We start from the raw sequence: 24,005 nt of genomic DNA, 5'->3' as shown, positions 1-24,005 counted from the left end.
TATGGTTGGAGCAAAACTGTGCAGAGCAGCGGCCCTCCAGGAATCCAGTTTGAGACCTGTGCTTTAAAACCTTGATAAGAAATGCTTCAAAAGTACTAAAGAAATGGTTGTTTTCAATCCTTTGAATTGTACCTTTAAGGGACAGTTCCACCAAAAAATGAAAATGTATACACTATTCACTTCTGTTGAACGCAAAAGGAGATATTTCGAAGAAAGCTGAAAACATGTAGGGAGAGAGGGGCACGCAGGGTAAAATGTAACACAGAGTTTTAAGGTATTTGCTTAGTGTTAACCATCACATGCTTCTGAGGTTTTCACCACTGTGTCAACAGATGTCTTCCTGCCAATTATTGAAAAAGTTTGGTGAAATATGGATGAGAAACACAGGAGAAACCATTTTTGCAGCATAAATGTATTTTTTATTATAGTCAATATTTTTTTATTTTTTAAAAATCTGTGAAAGTATGTACGTAAACTCTTATACTGTTGTGAGAACCGTCTTCTAGGCTAGAAGATGAAACCATTTTTAAAGATGTGAAAAACACACAGTGACTGCTTGCTAGTTTGAGGAAAACACAACTTGGTTAGTTGTAACAGGATGTTACACATTAACCACACACTGTATAACACCAAATAAACTAACAAAATCATTTTTGAATTTTGAGTGTAATGATGAAGACATTTTTAATATATTTAAAAAAAAATAGAAAACAAACATTGTCTTGCTAAAACTGCAAAAATCTATTGTATAATAATTGATAATATTGCAAATACATCAGAATGTGGTTATTCAGAAGATAAATAAATAAACATACTGTGCTAGCGTAAAAAAAATGAGTTGCAGTAACCTACTGAGGAAATATACTATTTAAAAAGTAAACTGAATTTAAATTAATTGTGTGAAATCTGACTTTATAAACACATGTTACAACTATATAACCCTCTGTCTGTTACAACTTAACAGGGTAAATAGAGTAGTAGCAAGGGTAAATTGACTAGTAGCATTTTTACTACTGCCATTTTTGGCAATACTGCGCAGAAAACACAGGTCCAACAGTGCTTATTTGCAGGAGAAGCTTGTGTGTTGTTGGTAAAAAATAGGGTTTGTCTAACCCCATTACTTGTTCATTATTTGACCAAAACCAAAAAGTGTTACTTTGTGCCCCGCACTCCCTCACCACACTGGCTTCCACAGTAGGAGAAACAAATACAACAGAAGTCAGTAGTTACAGGTTGCCTGCTTCCTTTTAAATATATTTAATGTTGAACAGAAGAAAGAAACTCAAACAGGTTTGTGAAAAGTGAAGAGAGAATAAAGGATGACAGATTTTCCATTTGTGGGGGGAGATTAACTATCTACCTTTAAATACATGTTAATTTGTTTGATATAATATTATATATTTCAGCTGCATACATACCACAACAAACAGTAAAAAAAGTAAACAAATCACAAAACTGATCTAAAACCAACCTTTATACATAGACAATAAAGTTGACCTTCATCGACAGTCGACTAATCTCGTCTGTCGTCCGCTCTACTTCATCTGAGCTCGATAAGCTCGCCTGTCATATAGCGCACTTTGAATGTATTGTATACGTCAACTGGGCTGGCAGACGAGCGAAAATGGGGCAAAATAAGACGAATGTAATTTTTATGAGTTCCAGTCAACCCTAATAATAACCGACCCGGAAGCTGGCGCGCGTTTGATGAATTCAAAGCAACTCTTTATTGAATGGGAGCGTTGTTTACAGTCTGCTAACCGGATACCTCGGCTGTGCGTCTGCCTGCAGTGCGCGCGCGCTCGCTCTCTGATGGTCAATGGTGTTGATGATGGAATCGCAATGCGAGTACTTTATGTATTTCCCGGCGGTGCCCATCTCAGATCTGTCGGACCCGGCTAAATACCGCACTCTTCCGCGCCGCAGTCACCTTTACCTCGGGGAAACCGTGCGCTTTCTTCTGGTCCTGCGCTCCCAGTCCGCGTCCGGCTCGAGTGATGGCAGCTGCGGCTCAGAGCAGCACAGCAGCCGCTCGTGGAGGGAGCTGGCCGGCTCTCTGAGCGCCGTGGCCAGCGTGAGCCCTGGCGACAGCCGGCAGCGCACACAGCCTCTGTACCACGACTACCACAGCAGCGGGGACGAGTGCGTGGAGGACACAGACGAGGATGATGCTGCGGAGGCGGTGGGCTGCCCGGGGCGAGGGGGGCCGAGGTACCGGGGCTTCAGGGAGTGCAAACCGCTGCTCATTCACAACAACCCAGGCAACGGTGTGAGGGAGTTCCGCAGAGCTCCTGTGCAGGTGCTTGGATAAACACACCACATTGTATGATGGAGGATAGCTGTTCCTCATAGAGTTGAGAGGGTGATATCTGATTAACATTCAAATCCTGATCTTGATCTGTGTCAACACGGAAGTAACGTTGACATTTCCTGTTGTAATGTTTTATGGATGGATGTGTGTGCGTGTTTGCCTTTTGTTATGTTTGGCATCCTACAAGTTTCTGTCCTAATTTGTAAGTGCAGTGGTTATAGAAAAGGGCTTGCTGTTGTAATCCAAAATGCTGCCATGTGAGCTTAATGCTGCTTGTTTCTACAGCAGTGTTGACTTTAAAGGGACAGTTTACCATTAAAACTTAACTAGAACGCAGCTGAAACCATAGCTGTTTAGGAAGTCAGTAGCTCTGACACATTAAAATGACTAAAACATGTCAAATTAAGACAAATACATATGATTTCATTAATTCATTTTCCTTCTGCTTCGTCCCTTATTTTTTAGGAGTCACCACAGTGAACCGCCAGCCATTCCAGCATATGTTTTGCACAGCAGATACCAGTTAAAACCCAGCACTGGGAAACACCCCTGCACTCACATTTACACACTGCAGCCAATTTAGTTCATCCAATTTCCCTATAGCGCATGTCTTTGGACTGAGGGGGAAACAGGGGCACCTGGAGGAAACCCACGCAAACATGGGGAGAACATATAAACTCCACACAGAAACGTCAACTTACCCAGCCGGGACTGAAATTAGTGACCTTCTTGCTGTGAGATAACAGTGCTAACCACTGAGCCACCATATCGCCCCTATGTATGGGTTCTTGTTGCTTAATAATGTTTATTAAATGTTTATAATCTGTGAAAAAGAAAATCTTACTAAATAAGGTAGCAGAGGAAAACACTTTTATATAGGCTGCAGCATCCAGCATTAGCACAAGTACAGTTTTAATAAATAATACAACACATCCTGCTGAACAAAACAAACAGCATCAGCTCTGAGTGAGTCCACACACATCATTTTGAGACAAGGTGTTCATGCTCAAATTACTGCTTAGGCTGCAGATTAAAGATAATAGTGTTGTTTTTAATGATCAGTTTTTTGCACAGTTTATTTCACTTCATAAGGCCTCGAGGTGTCATCTGGAGACACAAGGATTTATTTATTTTTTTTGCCTTTATGTGTTTTTCTGACTCTCAAAGTGCAGATAGCTGTTCAGTATACATAACCATGGAAAACAGTTTCAGGTAAAAATTATTTCTATTGAAGAATGAAGTCACCTCTTAGTTGAGATTAGGGTGAAGAAATTTACATCAAATGTTCATTATAGGGGTGGCACGGTGGCTTAGTGGTTAGCACTGTCAAATCACAGCAAGAAGTTTGCTGATTTGAGTCTCAGCTGGGTCAGTTGGCATTTCTGTGTGGAATTTGCATGTTCATGTGGGTTTCCACCGGGTGCTCTGGTTTCCCCCACAGTCCAAAGACATGTGCTATAGGTAAATTGGCTGTAGTGTATGAGCGTGTGTGTGTGTGTGAGAGAATGAGTGTATGGGTGTTTCCCAGTACTGGGTTGCGGCTGAAAGAGCATCGGCGACATAAAACATATGCTGGAATAGTTGGCAGTTCATTCCACTGTGGTGACCTCTAAAATAGAGACTAAGCCGAAGGTGAATGAATGTTCATTATAGGTGAACGTTCCCTTAAATCCCTGTAGGTGCATTTAGTAATGGTTTATTCACTATGAAATTCATTGATAAATAGGAATGCACTCAATCTTCGAGAAATCAAGTACTGATCAAGTATTTAAGGTTGTTTTCAAATACAGTGATGAAGCATGCACTGTGCTTTAGCGCTTTTTTTAATTGTTGGTTTGTTGATAATCTTGTTAATAATCTTGATAATAATTCACTCAGAAGGTCATGATTCACACTTATTAAATAATTACTCAGTGAGGAAGACATTGTGCCAAAACGTATCCCCTAAGAATGTAAAAATAAAGCTATAAAAAGTAGTTATTTAACAAGTGTGAATCAAATATCTAAAAATGCAAAGAAAAGACATGAAGTCCTTTTCTAAGAAGTTTATGCTCAAGACAATAACAATAATCTGCCAACTGGAATGAAATAGTGTTTTTCCACGTATATTGTTCAGACCCCATTGGCAGATATTTGTTTTGAATTTAAGCATAAACTCATTTTATTTGAATACATTTCTTTAAAACAGGACCTCCCATTATGATATTTGCATTGAAAACAAAGTAAAATCACTGGAGGTGTTTGTAGTGCAATCAACAAGTAACGTAAGTTATTTCCATATTCTAGTAATGTAGTGTAGTGTTGAAATATTCAAGCGTTAAGCTATTCTCACATTTTGAGTCCTGCTTGATGTGTAGCTACATTTCATCTACTCCTTAAATATTTGAACTTGATATTTATAAATACTGAATTTAGCATTAATGAAACCTGCAGAACCCTGAAAAGTTAATAAGGCTTCACAGAAAAGGTTCACCCGTGATAAATTGATAAATAAATGTGTGGTGTTAAAAACAAAAAGTCAAAATATGAACAACCAGCTGCAGTTTAAACTGATTCAAGATTATTAAACACTTCATGTGTCCACACAAATAAACTAACATCTAAAACTCAAAATCATTGATACTTTTGAAACAAATAAGAATCAGCCATGAATATAAAACATATGAACTATATCAGTCTATAGAAGAGAAGTAAAACACACTCAAAAATTTTTTTTTTGACTTCAAGGCCTTCATTATCTCTGTGTTGGCCTTTTTTATCTAAAGTTTTAAATTTGGATCGACCTTCTTTGCAGTTAATTGGGAACCTACTAGGCATGCTCCGATCAGGATTTTGCATCCTATACCGAGTAGTCCTTGTCAAGGTGATCAGGCAATATCAAGTACCCATTCTGATGCTTTAAGCTTTAAAATGCAGTTTCCCTCAAGTATCATAAGATTTAGCCTTACCTATATAAATAAAGTATGTTGGATATAATTCCTTACACGTCTTTTATAACCATTCAGTGAGGACATGTCATGGTCAGAAGGAGCAAAAAATAATAGAAAAAACGGACAAAAAAAAATTGCTAAGGAAAATTATTGACAGTGCAATTTAGAAACATTGCAAATTATGGAAGAAGAATTCAACATGTCTCACTAAAGTAAAGTTTGAAGTGCATATTTGATGCATAAGTTAAAGTGGACACCGATAAATATATTGCTTCCTAACTAAAAGGAAATAGGCTAATAAATACGGTTTGTTTCAATAAGTATATTACAAAAGTTATATAATTAAATATACAAAAATGTTCCAGACAGGTTTTAGTGAACTTGCAACACAGAACTTTCATTTCTTATATGTAAAAACGCCTACATACATGCAAGGCCAATGAGTTATTTTGCTCACCTCCAACCTTTGACAGCAACAGAATGTTTGCACAGAACCACATCTGTATTTATTTTAGCTGCTGGGATGCAAGCACATTGATTGCTTATGTCCTCACACATCAATTACCCCCTCACATGTTGTAGCGCTGCTGATGTATAATATACAGGTGTGCATGTGCATCTTCCTCTGCATGTAAACTCGTAAACAATCACTTGCAGTTGGTTCATGAGATTGGCCAGATCAGCAAGTACTGATCCAGTCATTAAATGGGATTATCATCGGCCGATACTGATCTGTGGACAATTGATTGGTGCATACCTAGAATCTACTTTTTAGTTTAATCTGTAAATCTATTAAAATACAAATAATTGTGTTGCTCTTAAATTATTACTTTATTACAGTTTTATAAGTTGTATAACCACCATGAAATGGCGGCATATAGAATATTAAATTGAATATATGCATATTAAGTGGCATAACACCATGAATACGAACATTTGCTTTAAAGTCAGCATTTTACTACATTTTATTTTTTAATTTTTATATTTTGAAATCACCATACTGTAGGTTTCATAGCAAGCCAGTGTTTTTTCAGTGCTTTTTGCTTGCCACCAACCCTGGTAAAGCCTGTAAACCCCAGCACAATGAAACCACACACAACCTAAATAACATCTGCAAACTTACATCTTGAGAGTCAAATAGGTTCTTTATAACCAATTATGTCACACATTGCAGTAAACGGTTATTATTTCATAGGAAGATGTGTTTTTTTTACATAGCAAAAGTTTAATGCTTTCATGTTTTTCACTTGTTTGGTTTCCCAAACAGACTATAGGTAAGGGTGGTGCAAACCTACAATGTGAAATGAGGGCTTAGTCTGTTATTTACTCTGCTTTCTTGCTAGTCACACCTCATAGTGCAAATCATTTTAAATGCACCAAAAGTCAGACTTTACAAGCCATTGCATGAAGCCCTTAAAGGCCAAGACTACACGTTATCGCAGTACAACATAGCATAGTGTCTGATCTCCTTCAGTCTCTCACCGTAGATGTCTTATTTTGGTTCCTCAGTCTCCTGTGGACGAGCCTGTCGTTTTAAGCGATGAAGTAATCTTTCCTCTGACTGTGTCTCTGGATAAGCTCCCTGTCAACACTCTCAAAGTGAAGGTAGGATGACGTGTGTGTATGTTAGAGTGTGTGTGTGTGTGTGTTCTTTGGTACATTCATAAGGTTGTGTACTTTGGTATAATTAGAACAGGAAGGAACTAAAACCATCAGTCTTACATTCTTTGACACATTTGTGTTGCTGACACGTGGTGCATGTTTGCATGATTCTTAAGCAAAGCAGTTTTAGTGTGTATGTGTGTGAGTGTGTGTGTGTGTGCAAGAAATTCATTTGCGCTCAAAATGATTCATCCCTTATTCAAAATTTAAACAGTTTGCAAATGTAAGCGTTTCTTTGTATGTAAGAGTTTTGTTTAAAAGCAGTTAGATAATTTAGTTATATATTTAAAGTGATAATGTTACAATGTAGTGAAATATTTTTTAGATATACAGTAGGATGTTTAAAGGTACTCGGAGTCGGAAGTGTGAGATTTAGTTTGCAACTGTAGTGCATGCATGTGTTGCTGTTAACACTTCTGATTGTGTGTGTGTGTGTGCGTGCGTGCATGCGTGTTACCTCGATGCAGATAATTGTAACTGTGTGGAAGCAAGAAGAAGAGAAAGCTGAGATCCAGGAACATGGCTACCTCAGCATCCTCCAACAAAAGAGCCCCTGCCAAACATTTCGTCAGGACCTGAACACCTTCAAAGCACAGGGTTTGCGTTTGCTTCCTTCAGCACAACACTGCATAATGGCATTATTGATTCAGGACCTTGGGGATCTGCCTTTTCTCTCATCACTTCATAGCCGTCTCATTCTTTTCATTATTTCTCCTTTCTCTGCCGCTTAATCTGCTGTTCTATTATATTCTTGACCGTGTCATTTGTTTTTTCTGCTGTGTAACACACACTTTTGAAATGCCATTAATTAAAAAGACATTTTGAACTGTATAACTTTGCTTTAATTTGTGTTTTATTCTGATGTAATTTTCTGTTGTTTTCCAACAGTCAGCACCACACTGAACGTCTTGCCGCCCCCAACAGTGAAGTGTCAGCAAATGACTGTTTCAGGGAGACATTTAACTGTTCTCAAAGGTAATGCCAGCTCTGTTTTCATAACTCTCATAAAAGATGCTTTTAAACCATGATTAACAGTCAGTAATAGGGTTCAAATGTTTCAGCCTCATTCCAAAATAGATGAAATTCAATATATTTCTCAAACATTCTACAATCATTACCCCATAATGACAATGGCTGTTTCCCAATATGCATTCTTAATCGATCTTGTGTTGTTGTGTAACATCATTATCAACTGCTAAAGTTCAGTTCAAAAACTCAAGACCACAAGAAGCGAGGACACATGAAAGAACCGGGATGTCTTCTTGATATCGAGGATGCATCTATGCAGCTTGAGTGCAGAACTCGCTGTAGAAGTTCCAAAAGTCTTTGTGACTGAATAAAGAAGGTGGGAAGCACAGCATTTTTATGATAAAATTCAGAGATATAACTTGATTATCTCAGGAGTTTCCCTAAATTAGACGATGAAAGTAAACATGAAAATCTTAATAAAGGCATAAACACATTAAGGGTGTTTATTTGCCGAAATTCATATTAAAATGTATTCTATTTGTATTGTGCAACGTATATATGTAAGGCTTTTTTTTGCAGTTTATATTTATATATCTTAAAAATGCTGTAATGTTAGAATAATTTTCCATTAAAAATGCATGAAGGTCATGTGATCATCAGGAAGAACGTAGCATCTTATTTCTTACAGTACGCGTTCTCTGTTCTCGCGGTCTCCTGAGTTTTTTTTCCGAGGTGACTTGGAAAGATCGGTCTCCATGAGAATGCAAGTCGGTTCTCTGCATTCCTTGAGTTGAGAAACAGCCAATGTGAAAGAAAGCTAAAAATTACATGTACATCAAGAGTTCACGTTTAGCTGATGATTGATTATAAAGCCTGTTTGGCATGCTGTCCCGGGAGAGAGCCCTGAGCTTATAAGATCCTCGTGCCTGAGGCTCTCTCCCATTTGCTAGGTGAGAGGGGAGTTTGAGCTCAGTTAGGTCTCAAGAACTTTCCTGCTAACTCCCCTGCTCTGACTAATGACAAATTAGGCATTGCTATCGAGAGATATACTGCTGATTAAGAGCTCATCTATGGTAGTTTGGTTTGGTCAATTAATCTATTTGACTGTGGGAGGGAACCCGAGAACCCGGGGAAAACCCACATAAGCACAGGCAGTATGTGTAAACTCTGCACAGAAACGTTGACTGGCCTGTTAGAAACTTGGACCAGTGACTTTCTTGCTGTGAAGCAACAGTGCTAACCACTGGGCCGCTGTGCTGCCTTATTGAGGAAAAGAAACTAGGAGTAAGGGTGGAAGGGGGGATTCTTCAAGCCGAAGATAACTAAAGTAATAAACTCTGGTTATTAGGAATTATCTGATTGGTGAATCCTGCGTTAGCTAATGCGAGACCAGCAGCGGTCTATCATAAGCAAGTGATCCTATTGAAATTAGTTTAGAAGTAAACTTCCCATACATTTTTTACAGCCTTTACTATGATGCTCAAAATTGAGCTCCGTTGCATTTGGTTTCCATCTTAATTATTCTTGAGGTTTTTTTTCTGCAGGTTGATCGAAATCCATCTATAGCAAATTGATTTGATTGTTCATGCTTTGGAAAGACACACATCTGTCTATAGATGCCAAGCTTGTGGTATCATACTCAAAAAGGCTTGAATCTGTCATTTGTGCCAAGGGTGCTTAAACAAAACATTGAGCAATGGTGAATCCTTATGTACATTTTTTATTTTACAAATACTTCTAACAAACATTTTTTTACATTGTCATCATGCAGTACTGTTTGTAGAAACTATGCATATAATTGTTAATTTGTTATAATTAAGTGTGGCTTTTATTAACATAGTAAATTATTGAAAAAGTCAATAGCTGTGAATATTGTCAGGATGCACTGTTTGTTTGTGCATTTTGAAATGCATATATGACTCTTTAATATTGTTCTTTCTTTTAATCTGTCAAAAATGTTTAAGTACTTTACATATGGAAAAATATAATACTTGTTTCATTCAAAGTCCTAAACAAAGTTTTGCGATAGTGAATTTGCTGTAGAATGTTTCAACTGTCAGACAGTAGGTGCTCTGTATTAACACTTTGTTTGATCTTCATGGTTTCCTGTATCTTTGTGTGACAGACATCCTGTTTATGTAGATATGAACATCTGACTGTTTCAGTGTTAAACGGGAGCTCGCAAGAGGAAGTGTGTGTGCGTGATGTCAAGATTCTACCCAACTTTAATGCTTCGTACTTACCGATGATGCCAGATGGATCAGTGCTGCTGGTGGACAATGTTTGGTAAGGGAGAAATGTGGGACTTCACACACTTGTTAAATCAATGATGAATTCTACAATTTTGAAAGAAGTGCACATAAAAACCATCCCCTCTACTTCATTAAATTGTTGTCAGAGTAGCTGGTCTCAGTCATCAACAGAAAAAAAGTTACACAATTTAACAGTCCTTAGGTTCTGAAGGTTTATTTTAGTGTGTAACTTTTTGGAGGTTATTAGTTGTCATATTTTGCTTTGACAATCTCATATTCCTTGCCAAATTTACCTTTGAGGTTTTTAGACAGAATAAAAAAAAAAAAAAAGTATGTATATATATATATATATATATATATATATATATATATATATATATATATATATATATATATATATATATATATATATATATATATACACACACACACACACGCATTATTTTTTGTAAGCAGAAGTTTAATAATCTTTTAACTTTAACTTTACAAAGCTTTTAAACTGCAAAATTAAAACAAAAAAATGACTTGGTTTAATTTCATTTTGACTTAACCATTTATCAGGACTGTTTCTTTTAGACAAAACCAAATTTTAAACCTTTAGTAAAATATTTATTGTGCATTACAAGCTGTTAAAAATAAATAAATAAAAGCACATGTTAGCATTTCCCCATTTGATGTTAATATACTTTTTATTTTATTGTATTTTTAAATTTTAATTCTTTATTTGACAAAGGACATTTACAATCAAAGGACTGCCCCAGAATTGGCTACATAAGTAAATTTAATCTGCAGTCCCTGGTTTAAAGTCAATATTGCATCATTTTTGTAACACTGTATAACAATATTTCATATATTTTTACATTACTGTGATGGTTGGTTTAAGGTTGGAGTAGGGTAGACGGTAAAACAATACAATTTATTGGGTAATTTTATAGATCACATCAATAATACTCTGTACAACTACTGTTTTTACATTACTATGATGGTTGGAGTAGCGGTAGACGTTGATAAAACACAATTAATGGGAAATTTAATAATATAAATAATTCTCGTCAACTTCTGGCCGCAACCATATCTGATCTAGCAACAACTGTCCCTGGGCAGGAAAAACAATTACAAATCACATAACGTAAACACAATATCAAAACAAAATTAACTGCATCAATATTTAAATGATAAACCCCCACTTAATGGTCGCACACTTGATGCATTTTAACCAGCATTTCAACTGCAACTTGAATTTTGCTAAGGTAGGACTCTAATGTTAAGTGGTAGATTATTCCAATACAGAAAAAGCAGAACAAACAAAATCAGTGACTCTAAAATTATTTACACTACTTTGCAATCTATTAAATACTAGTTAATTATTAAAGTTTTTAGTCACTAATAAAGTTATGGCAACTAATAAGCTTAATTTGATTGTAGTGCAATAATGGGCACCATTTCTAAAGCTGCTTTGAAACATTAATTTTTGTGAGAAGTGCTATACAAATGGAATTGAATTGAATTGAATTGAACTGAATACACAATCAACTCTTGATGAAGCTTTAGTTTTTCTTATGTTGTCAGTACAAAGGCAAACAACATCCTCCAAAGGTAAATGTGTTAATATTTCATTTAGAATATTTAGCAGTTAGTTAATTTAGTTAACTAAGTTTGGTTTGAATTTAGAATTAGTTTGAATTCAGTAAATAGTTAGATTTTAGTAGTTTTTTGGTTTAAAATATATTTTGCTGCTATAAACATTATCCCGACGCTTGATGAGCCGAGAGAGTTTACATCCATGTTTATCTTATTGTTTATCTCCTGCAGTCATCAGTCAGGAGAGGTTGCAATGGCATCATTTTATAGAATGGACAGTGAGTCCAGTCATCTTCCCAGCATGCTCAGCGCTCTAGAGGAGCAGAACTTCCTCTTCCAGCTGCAGCTCAATAACCAGCCACAGGATGATTCAAATGAGGTGAGCGACACTCACATTTTTAGACAGAAATCTATTTCATTTGTCATTTTTGCTATTATTTACAACTATTAATGTTGTTAATTTATTTTTATTGAATTCTGAAGTCATATATTTTATTGCTGCAGGGATTGGAGGTGCCATTAGTTGCAGTTTTACAGTGGTCCACGTCTAAACTGCCCTTCACCAACTCCATCTACACTCACTATAGTCTGCCGAGCATCAGACTGGACCGGCCGCGCTTCATCATGACCGCCAGCTGTCCCAGTGCAGTCAGGACCCGAGAGAACTTCCGGGTGCGATATACACTACTCAACAACCTGCAGGACTTTCTGGCAGTCAGACTCGTCTGGACGCCTGAAGGTGAGAAGAGGAAGATTGTTTTATGATGTACGTGCAGCTGCCTGTTTTAATGTGTTGAATGTCAGGTACGTGCCTTAATGGTCTATATTAGGGCTGCAAAATATTGGAGAAATTTTACATTGCGATTATTTCGTTTTGCTGTGAAATATATCCATTATCCACTATATTAAGTGTGACGCCATGCAAAGCAGCTTCTGGGTCTAAGCTCTATATTAAACTATATGGGGAGGCCCAGCAAATGGAGATAATAAATATTTAAAAAGCGATGTTTTACTTTCGAAAAAAGCGATATATAAAATAAAATCATGCCTAATATCAGATGGCCAGAAAGTGATAAATGTTTTATAAATTGTTTAAAATTTTGGTATTTGTGATGCAGCAAGTCCAGTGACTGTTGTGTACACCACGATTTTATGTAAAATTAACTTTAATTTGTGATATGACTAGAAAGTGGCCATAAACAAATATTTTCTCTATTCAAATCAATAGCTGCTTGGACCTGGAAACAGTATTTCATACGTCACCGATACGTCACGACTTAACAAGTGGATTGCAATATGAATATCATTTCACTAGATTATGTAAGTAGCTCTGTTTGGTAAGGTTTCATTTATTTAGATTGACTGGGATGATCAAGTCTTTTTTTATGCAGTAGTTCTGCATTAAAAAAATAATATAAGCAAAAACAAATAAACAATGCTCTATGGTTTTTTGGGGACTCTAACAATGTTCAAGTACAGAAATTGAGAGATCAATTGTAAATAAACATGGTTGTCATTGTATAAAAAAAAAAAAAAAAAATATATATATATATATATATATATATATGTATGTTTCATATGATCTTTTTTTTAATCTTTATTAAACAATCTAAAAGGTTTTTATTGCAAATACACACGTTGTGATATAGATGTTCAAACAATATACTATTTAACCTTAGTGGATCTGTTTGAAGCATGGTTTTTATTGGTAAACTAAAAGCATGAAACCAAAATTAATTTTTGTTGCTTGAAATAAACTGAAATACACTGAAAATGAAATAGTTAACTGTAATAGTAATATAGTTAATAGTAATATATACAGGGTGTCCGCATGGTCTTAAAATGTCTTAAATTTACTGAAATGTTGTTTTGTGGTTCTTAAATCATTTTAAACAGGTCTTAATTTTCCTATGTCCATGTAAAGACACCCAATCAGGCCAACACACATCCAATCACTATCATTCCAACAAAAGTTTATTTATTATATTATTAACTACCAGCTAATTACTAATTACCTGCTCTATTCATATTGCTATTTATAAAAATATGGTTTAAATATCTTTCGTACAATAAAAGTAGTTTTAATGTTTTTTTATGTTTTAACCTGACCATTAGAAAAAAATCCTTAGCGTTGAGCCTTGTGTAAGTCTAAAATTACATTTAAAAGGGTCTTCAAAAGGTCTTAAAAATGTCTTAAGTTTGACTTGATGAAATCTGTAGAAACCCTGTATATACATACATACACACACACACTCTGTCTCTTTTGTCAAAAAAATCTTTTCTACGGCCACGTGTATAAAATCAATCACCTAGGATTGCAGGCTGCTTCTACAAACATTTGTGAAAGAGTGGGTTGCTCTCAGGAGCTTAGTGGATTCAGAAGTGGTACTGTGATAGGCTGCTGCCTGTACAGTAAGTTCATTTGTGAAATTCCCCACCACTAAACATTCTACAGTAAACTGTTAGTTGTATTATTACAAATTAGAAGCCTTTAGGAACAATAGTAGCTCAGCTGTAAAATGGTAGGCCATGCAAAATCACAGAGTAGGGTCCGTGTATGCTGAGGAGCACGATCCTCAGAATTTGTCAACTTTCTGTAGAGTCATTAACTACAGATCTCCAAACTATAGTAGCCAAGCAGCTGCATGCCTTATAGTAGGGCTGGGTGATATGGCAAAAAATGCAATCTCAATAATTATTTTCTATATTGAACGATAACTTTATATATTTAGATATACATTGTTATTGATTCCAGATTTAAAAGAGTACCCCAACAATGACTGAAGCCACAAAAACTAGAGGGTCCATTAAATGTCATAACATAATTTCGGTACATCTCTGATATCAACACAGTTTTAGATTCCTATTGTTGCACATATCTGCTGTGCGATTGGTTTTTAGATCAATATTGACTAAAAAAGTCCAGAGCTTATCATTGTTTTATTGACATAAATTTGATCATGATTTGATATATTATGGTTTATCGGCCCAGCCCTACCTTATACCACTGCAAAAATGTTCAATGCAAATTGTCAGATGCAGCGGTGTCAAGTAAGCTGCCACTGGACTCTAAAGCCAATCACTCTTCAATATTAGCCGTGGAATAGTACTTCTGTTGTGCCACACGTAAAGTTTGGTAGAAGGGGGATTTGGGGAACTATTAATGCTTCATCATTCCAGGATTTTTAGACAGTTTCATATATAACTTTGTGGGAACTGTTTGATGAATGCCCCTTTCTCTGATTATGAATCAGTGTGTAATTACAAAGCAAGGTCCATAAAGAGGTGGAAGAGGAGTTTGGTGTGGAGGAACATGGCTGGCCTCCACAGAGTCCTGATCTCAACCCAATACAGCATTTGTAAAAAATGAATTAAAGGGGACTGTCCTCACAAATGCACTTCTTGAAGAATGGTCAAAAATTCTCATAAACACACTTCTAAACCTTGTGAAAAGCCTTCCCAGAAGAGTTAAAGCTGCAAACGGTGGCCAACTCCATATTAAACCCTACGGATTAAGACTGGGATGTTATTCAAGTTTGTGCGCATGTAAAGGCAGATGTCTTAAAACTTATGTGTACATGTGTGTGTGGGGATGGTTGTTTGTTTGTTTGTTTATTTAAAACTTTAATTTCAGCTAAGTGCAAGGGACAATTAAGCAATTTCACTGTATTTATGGAAAACATAATACTTGTACATGATACAGTTATTTTCAGTTAATATAATAATACATTTTTATTGAGTTTTCTAATTTTTTTAATTCAATCTTTCAAATATATATATATATATATATATATATATATATATATATATATATATATATATATATATATATATATATTATATATGTATATATAATCTTGCTGTAGATTATTTGTATTATTTGTTATTTGTTTAAAAAAGTGTTAAAACTTAACAATAATAACAGTCGTTTAAAGAAGATAAAAAGAGATTTCTTAGATCGAAGTAAGAATAAAGCAATAAAGGTAAAAAAGGTGTCAACAAATGCAAAACTGCCTATAAACTAAGTGTCGTTTGAAGTTAATGAAACAGTGATAAACAAAAATGTGTTGCAACACTATCAGAGACAGGCCTGATAAAAGCAAAGTGGAGAGCAAAGGCAAAAGTTACTAAATGTTATTTGCTCATAAAGGGTGTGTTTCATGCTTGTCCATGTTGATAATCTTGAGTTTGAGGCTCCGGCTGTAAGTATTCAAGTATTTATGATGTAATGGGCTTTTGTCAGGCTTAGCACATTAAAGACATAAGACTACATGAAGCCAAACATCATATTGACTGCATTACAGATCAACAGTCACTTGGTATAAATAACAGGATCTTAATTTAGCTTTTCTTCTATCCTTATCAAAAGAAGGTTTGAGGATGTTGGAACTTTTTGTCCTCTGGTCTATTGTAATTTTAGGACATTTGAGCCATTTTATTTTATTTTATTTTATTTTATTTTATTTTATTTTATTTTATTTTATTTTATTTTATTTTATTTTATTTTATTTTATTTTATATTATTTTAATTCTTTGTTTATTGGTTTTACTGAACATACACACATAAACAAAAAAGGACAAAGAGAAGGATATCAGTAGACAAGTATAGCAGGAAAAGTCAGAAAAAAAAACATAAACAGAATACAAAAAAGTAATACACAAATAATGTTATGCTGTGATTGAGTAAAGTCACACATATTATGACAATTCTTGTGCCATTTTATTGATAATGAAAGATTCTTTTTTTTATGAAATCAAAGAAATGTAAAGACAAGGCCAGGGTAAAACCAGGGCCTGATTACAAACGGTTTCATATGGTGCATGTGTATTCTCTCAGATCAGAGCCTCAAACTATTTTCTTTGCTTTCAATGGTATTTCCTTCATGTTTTGATCATCAATTTCCTCTCAGGTCGTGGCCAGAAAGAAGATCCTGCAGTGAATGCAGTGGTGTGTCATTCACCTCTTAGTAATCTGGGATACTGTCGAAAAGGCAGCACTCTCTCCGTCAGTGTGGCCTTCCAGATTCTCCGAGCAGGACTTTTTGAGGTAAAGACTCGTCGAGGGATTTACATGTAGCGCTGCTCCCAAATGAACACTGTCGACTAATGGACGCCTTTAACTGACTACTCACATGCTTTTACTGAATACATGGAGGAAATGGTTTCAGGGCCAAAAATAATATTATTTATTAGATTTGTATACATTGCAGAAAAATGCTGCAACATATTCTTAAATGTTTAAAGTATAAAATTTGCATAAATGTGTACACATAAAACAAACTACAGCCACACTCTCCAAGTTATAATTATGAACGTTAAAAAAATAGCAAGGGGACATTGTGACCATTTTAATAACTCATTAATAAAGACAAAGTACATGATAAATTGCATAACATTTAAAGTTTCTTTGAAATCAACTAATCAAATGAATAAATAATTACAATGCAAAATAAAGGGCTCAAAAATAAAGTATTCGGAATATTACATTACACTGTCGAATTTGTAGTCACACAGTGCTGACCACACATTTTACAAGATTAGATGTTCGTCTCACACTTTATATTTGGTGGTGCTGCAGTGTAAATGCAGAAAGTGTACATTAGACCGCAGTACCATCAACCACCACAGCAAGCCTGCAGTATGTGGAGTTTTAAATAAGACGTTTTCAGTTTCCAGTCAGAGACCAGCATTTGCCTAAAGAGATTGCTGTTAGCCTTTATTAATTCAACCATTACCAGATCAATTATCCCAACGTAATACTTATTAGTTAGGCCAGAGTTAAGAAACTTTTTGTCACTGATTTCATCCACTTCCTCTGGATATTTAAAAACTAATTGACAATTAAAAATAATTCAACCAAGCCCATCTTTTAACAATAGAAAAATTTTTTACACTTGAAATTGTTACCCCTGGGTCATCCTAAACCCGGGACAAACCGAATCCTGGGTTATCTTTAATCACGTTGCACATAACATAACTGTTGTTAACTAATAACATGCTCATTAACTTTCAATTACTTTCACAATGTGCATTACTTAACCCCAGGTTAACAATCCTATTTGCACATTTGTGAATAGTTGAACAGCAGGCAACCATCTTATGGCATGTCTTTCTTTTGAAGATTTTAACATTACTTCCCACCGGCTGCTATTTACATCTCACGCATTTCGTGATGTGATGTAATCCTCCCTGATCAATTTTTGATTGGCTATCTCTGTTGCCAAGCCTCGAACAGCAACAAGTAAACACTGCTCCATTTAACACTAAACAAACAAGACTGCATTTCTGCATCATCACCACAAATGTGCTGATAACTCCGCTCCAAAGCAGGGTTTCATTATTCATAACCCTGGATAATTTGCAGTTCTCATACTTCTTTCAGATAGAAAGTTACATGTGTCTTTACCCAGGATTAAAAGTGATGTTTGGAATAATAGTGAAAAGAATACCTCACAATTATGGTGTAGTTCATGTGAGATTCATGCGAGTAATTTAATGTTCTCTTACTCTTTTCTAACAATTATACCCCCATATCTGCTATTCTACCTTCTCTGTGTTTAGTTAAGTCAGCACATGAAGCTGAAGCTCCAGTTCACAGCGTCTGTGTCCAATCCTCCACCTGATGCCCGTCCACTGTCCCGAAAAAACAGCCCGTCAAGTCCAGCGGTCAGAGACATCCTGGACCGACATCAGGCTAGTCTCAGTCTGGGCCGCTCTCAGTCCTTCTCACATCAACAACCATCCAAGTTTCACCTCACAAGGTACAACAAGAAACACACAAACACACAAGTATAAATAAGGTGTATTTATAAATATGGTGCAGTCTCCAAGTTTCTCTCTCACACACACTGACAACTGAAGTACACTTCTGCTTACCTTTGTGTTAGGGGGTGGGTGAGAATTTATTTAGGGAGATTACATTAATAAATTAATAATTTGACAATAGGATGTCACTTCAAACATAAAAAATGAAAAAAATAATATATATAATTAACAATGTTTTTATAAATCCAGCATTTTAAAATACTACAGAGTACAGATAGAGAGTGTGTTCAAAGATGCACTGTCAACCAACACAATTTTAAGACATTTCAGTTAATAATACATTAATATACAATAATATAATAATAATATTCAGGGATTTCCACAGGTTTGAAATATACTTGCAGTGGTAGCCAGATTGAAACATTTACCCACATCACATCACATATAAAACTATATACCACAAACAAAAAATAATTAAATTTTTAACAATAGTTGTATTTATTATGACACTGTTATACACTGTTTCTTTTCAATGGGTTAAAGTAAAAAAGACTGTTGAAATAAAAGAACTATTTTTCACTTTTATTCTATTCAGGAGCCATGTGCATCCGCTGACAGGTCAAATCTGCTTCTCCTTTTCTCAAGTTCAAAGCAAACTTGAATGTCAAAGCATAATAGATATGTAAATAAAATAGCCTATGTATTATAGTAACATCATCAAATTAATAAAAAAATCAGTAAAACAGAAAAAAACGACAAACAATTTAATAAACAATAGACAACATCTCTAAAAATTATCATAATTACAAGATTAAAACTTGTAGATTATTTAAAAAAGGCTAATGCGTTAATTAACCATTAATAAGGGTGTACAAATATTTTGCAGCCAGTTTAGACCAGTCATTTTGTCCTTTCTGAGTATACAGTAAATTATTCATTTAGGTTAAAGAATCCTGTGCTTAATTTGTGAATTGCGAGGTCCTGGAACAGATCGGGTTAACAGATCTGGCAAGGATGTAAAGATGTCACACACAAAAGTGTCACGGAGGAAAGTAAAGAGCGGCGGGACGTTGGATGGCGGAGGGGTGTTGTGAATGAAAGTGAAAAGGGTTAGGGAGTCGCAGAAGAAAGTGCAAGTGAACAGCGGACGGAGGAGGAGGGGGGTTGAGGAGGCGGGTCGGTAAAATAAGGTGCCCTGAAGAAATCTATTGTTTACTTTTTCTCTCAGTTTCGCGACAGCTGTGAAGCCAAGCATAAAGTCTTTAATAAAAGAGTAATGCAAAAACGCATACGAGCTTTAGGAAGCGAAAGCAAAAATTTAATCCCGTACATTTTAGGAGATTTAGAAACCCGGGCTGGGTTTTTAATTCCTACAAATGCACATCTCTGTGGGTCTGCAAAGCACGGAGTGCTGACAAGTCTCGTGCACACAGAACTCAAATGAGAGAGGATTTTCCACTACTTAATCGATCATGAATGTTTGTTATATTGAGGGGGTTACAAATAAAGTGTAAAAGGATGTTAATAATAGTAAAAAAAGAAAAAAAAATATCACTAAAATTACTTGGGAGGCCGGTAATATACCTGGGCGGCCCGCCCAAGTGAAGTCTATGTGTGGGAAGCACTGATATTTTTTTTTAGCTGACAGTATAAACTGTGGGGTCAGTGAGATTTTATTTTATTTAGCAAGGAATAATTTTAGAAATTGTTCTCAAGTAAAAAAAAATTTGGCATTATTGCAAAAATAAATAAACAAGCTGTTGCATTTTTTTTTTACTTTTTATTTGCAGAAGAAAAGAATGTTTTTAACAAATAATAATAAATGCTGTTAAACTGTTAATGTTAAAATACAGCTTTTCCATGACAGACAGAATATTTAGTTCTTTTAGACTTTTACGGTGGTTCAGTTTAGTTTGTTAGATCATGCCAATGTCATGTATGCAGCACTGATGTGTGTGTGTGTGTGTGTCTTTCTCAGGACAGGCAGTGTTATGGAGCGCAGGGCCATCACTCCTCCAGTGGGCTCTCCTGTTGGTCGACCGCTGTATCTTCCTCCAGACAGAAACATCTTATCACTCGACAAGATTGCCAAGCGTGAATGCAAGGTGCTGGTACTCGATTCCCACAACTAAATGCACACACAAACACACAAACATTGTAGAACCATGTCACGAATTAATGTAAAACGAAAAGTGGTTCAACGTCCACTGTCTTTCAGTTTAAATTTATGATGTATTTATTTTGTTCTTTTTACCATCATTTATTGTTTACATGCTGATTATTTTGAATCATTGGATGCAGCTACTGTTTTAGACAAGTCTGACTGAAAGAATGATAAAAGAAGCAAACACACACACGCACACACACATAGGTTTTTCTAATTTATTCATAGGACAGTTCACTGGAGTCATGAAGTTTTGAAACTTGTGTTATACAAGTTAAAAAGTCTACTGATTGCTGTTTAAGGAGAGAATGGATGGTTATGGTTAGTCCACATGGAATCTGTGCACAAGTGTCCATAGTTTTTTTTTTGTTTTAGAAATTTGAAGATTCTGTCATTATTTCTTGGTTGTTGTACAGCACCCACTGGAATGTCTATTCAATATTTTGACTAAATTAGTAATGGTTCGATGTACTAGTTGAAGTAAAGAACTCCATTTAGCACATTTCACCATATTTGAATCCATTTCATAGATTAGATTCTCCCTAATCTAGTTTAAAACTGAATAGTGATTAGATTCCACCTGGGGCTAGTCATATCCATACAAATGCACTTTTTCCCCTTTCCCATACTTATTGGACCATATGTCTTTACATTTCTTTTCTGAAACCTGCCAACATTCTCTGCCCATATTTAATTCCTCTCATTCCGCTTGGTTTAAGTGCTTTTATTGTTGTTGTTTTTTTATTACTTGATAGATGGTTTGCAATGTTGTGCCTGTGAACAATAAGGAGGCTCATTTAAAGAGACCGTTCACCCACAAATGAAAATGTACCCACTATATACTCAAAATTGTCCATACCTATATGAGTTTTTTTCTTCTGTCGAACACAAAATAAGGTATTTAACAGACAAATTGAACAATAATACAAAGTAAAAAGGCTGTCTGGTCACCAACATTCTTCTTTTGTGGTCTACAAAGAAACTATTTGAGTAAATGGTGGGTACATTTTTTTGTGGCTGAACTTTTCCTTTATTTTTCAGTCCTGTACACTGGAAGGTTTTTCCCTGGCCTTTTTTACAATGTAGCTAGTGCAGAAAGTCACCATGATTCCTTACTCATTAGTAATGTGTATATGTTGTTAAAATGATATTTATTTAATGTTGACACTCCAGTGCATCAAGCTTGTACGGGGTTATTCACACACAACCACAACGTCTAATGCCTTAGAAGCAGGCAAATCAGCATGAAGATGGAGCTCGTATTATTGGCAGAAGCCATTTTATTTCCGCTCCTCCATTTGAACTTTCTTACTCTTTCTGACACATTCCTGCTGGAGTGATCTGCTCTTTTCGTTTGCTTCTCTCTTTCCTGCTAGAAGAAATGTATGGTTGGCGTCTGTTAGGCTGTACAGTCGCATTTATGATAAACAAGCGACTGACGTGAAGCGTCACTCCATTGTGTGCCATTTAATGATGGATTTCTTTTCCCAATGTTTACATGCGATGACTACTGACTAATCCTGAGGACTGAAAAACGAATATTGTCCTATGTTGTGCAATATTGCACAGTTTTATGTTGTGTCCCAATATACATTTATGGAAAAAATGAAGAAACCATCTGAATTTATTAGGTGTGTGGGTATTGGTTTTATTCTTTTAAGGTCTGATGAGACTTTAGTTAAGTGTTTCACTTTAAACTATAACAGGTAATTGGTCAAAATCAGGGTTATTCCAACAAATAGTCATTTCTAAACATTTCTGAAAATGTGGCACTTTTTGTTATTTTGACCAGGTTTAATGCTCTAAATTAATTTGATTATCGTTTAATAGTTTAATGCTCATTTAATGCTTTAAATCAGTGTTTTCCAACGCTGTTCCTAAAGGCACACCAACAGTACACATTTTCAATCTCTTTTTATTCAAACACACCTGAATCAAATCACCAGAACATTAGAAGAGCCTCTTCAAAAACCTGAAATGAATTGGTCAGATAAGGGAGACATCCAAAATATGTACTGTTGGTGTGCCTCCAGGAACATGGTTGAGAAACACTGCTCTAAATAACAATAATTAATAACAATTAATTAAGAACACATTGTACTTAAATACAAAACTTTAAACTGTAAATTTCCAAGTATTCTTTTTATTTTTATCCCGTAGCTGTAGGATCTTGAATGTTTGAAATTTTCAGACGCAGAAGTTTGAACTGAATAACATTCTGTAGAAATGTAAACCCTATTCCATATTATGGATGTGGATGTTTTATTATAAACACTGTGATGTGTTTCCATTTCCAAATTCACAACCCATATTTCACTTGTAATTTCAATCTCGGCCAGTTTCTTTCTGTTCCTTCCTATGTGATATTATTTAATATGTGATACTTGTGATGAAAGATGGCTTGGGAAAATTAGACCCTTTACCGCAGTTATGCTTGAAAATGTTTATTACGTTAGCTAAGCTGTCCAAGGCAAGGCATTATACGAGTGCATTTCACTGGTACAAAAATAGGACTATCATGTTTATTTTTGTTAAAGCACTTTATTTATTTATTTTTTTGTTGTTTGTTTGGTTTTTTTTGAGGGAAAAGGACTACTTGATTACTTTGGACTTAAAAAAACATTGGCTTTTACCTCTTGACAAGGCAAATCACAGAGCAGCTGTTAACTGACAGGATTAAGAAAGCTCTTGCTCCCGCTCTGTATAAAGGTTAGAAGTTGATCAATGGTGGAGTATTGCGCTTGTATTGTGTGTTTTGCATTTGTTGAATTGCCAAGACCTGCCAAGAAGCCCTTCTGGAGGAAAGTACTTGTGGCACTCAATCATATAGACGGCTGTTCAAGCGAAACTATTTTTACTCTTCTATGAACTGCTGCTTTGCGCCTGTTTGTTTTTTGTTTTTTTTTACATCTTCAATTGCATTACTGTTTAAAGTGTTAACAAAAGTGTTGCAAATGTGTGTTGTTGGAAACTGGATTGTTACACTTGAACAAGACGAATAAAAGCAGTCAGGGCATAAATCGTCTCGTTGACTTCTTTAAAAGCCTTTTAAACTCTGCGTACACGGTACCGGGTCCGTCATTTACTTCCACATTCTTTAAATTTTAAAGGTCTGTACTAGCCCAATATCCCATAATTGATTTCGTTCTCTCATCAGTTGGAATAGAATAACTTTTGTTTATATCATGATTGAGACATCTTTCTTTATTACTATGATTACTGACATGTGCAGGAACCAAAAAAGGTACACTTTTAAAGTTTTTTTTCAGGGTTCTTACACATTTTCCAACTTCAAATTCCAGCACTTTTCAAGCACGTTCCAGGTGCATTTTATGCTTTTCTGGCACCTAACAACTACGGTAAATTATGTT

The 24,005-nt window shown here is 35.4% G+C and overlaps 1 protein-coding gene across 1 annotated transcript; it reads left to right on the top strand.

Annotated features, from left to right (window-relative positions):
• Positions 1–1,334: 1,334 nt before the first annotated feature.
• trappc14 (trafficking protein particle complex subunit 14) lies at positions 1,335–23,813 on the top strand. Its single transcript, NM_001423811.2, has 10 exons — positions 1,335–2,299; positions 6,751–6,846; positions 7,371–7,500; positions 7,792–7,878; positions 10,038–10,158; positions 11,937–12,084; positions 12,210–12,444; positions 16,616–16,752; positions 18,267–18,466; positions 20,449–23,813. Exons 1-10 carry the CDS (start codon positions 1,820–1,822, stop codon positions 20,600–20,602), a joined length of 1,788 nt encoding a protein of 595 aa, NP_001410740.1. The 5' UTR covers positions 1,335–1,819; the 3' UTR covers positions 20,603–23,813.
• Positions 23,814–24,005: the final 192 nt, after the last annotated feature.

This window comes from Danio rerio, chromosome 7 (genome assembly GCF_052040795.2).
Source record: "Danio rerio strain M-AB ecotype USA chromosome 7, GRCz13ab, whole genome shotgun sequence".
NCBI classification, from domain to species: Eukaryota; Metazoa; Chordata; class Actinopteri; order Cypriniformes; family Danionidae; genus Danio; species Danio rerio.
The sequence above is the reverse complement of the archived record's forward strand: the minus strand, read 5'-3'. Positions and strand labels throughout refer to the sequence as shown.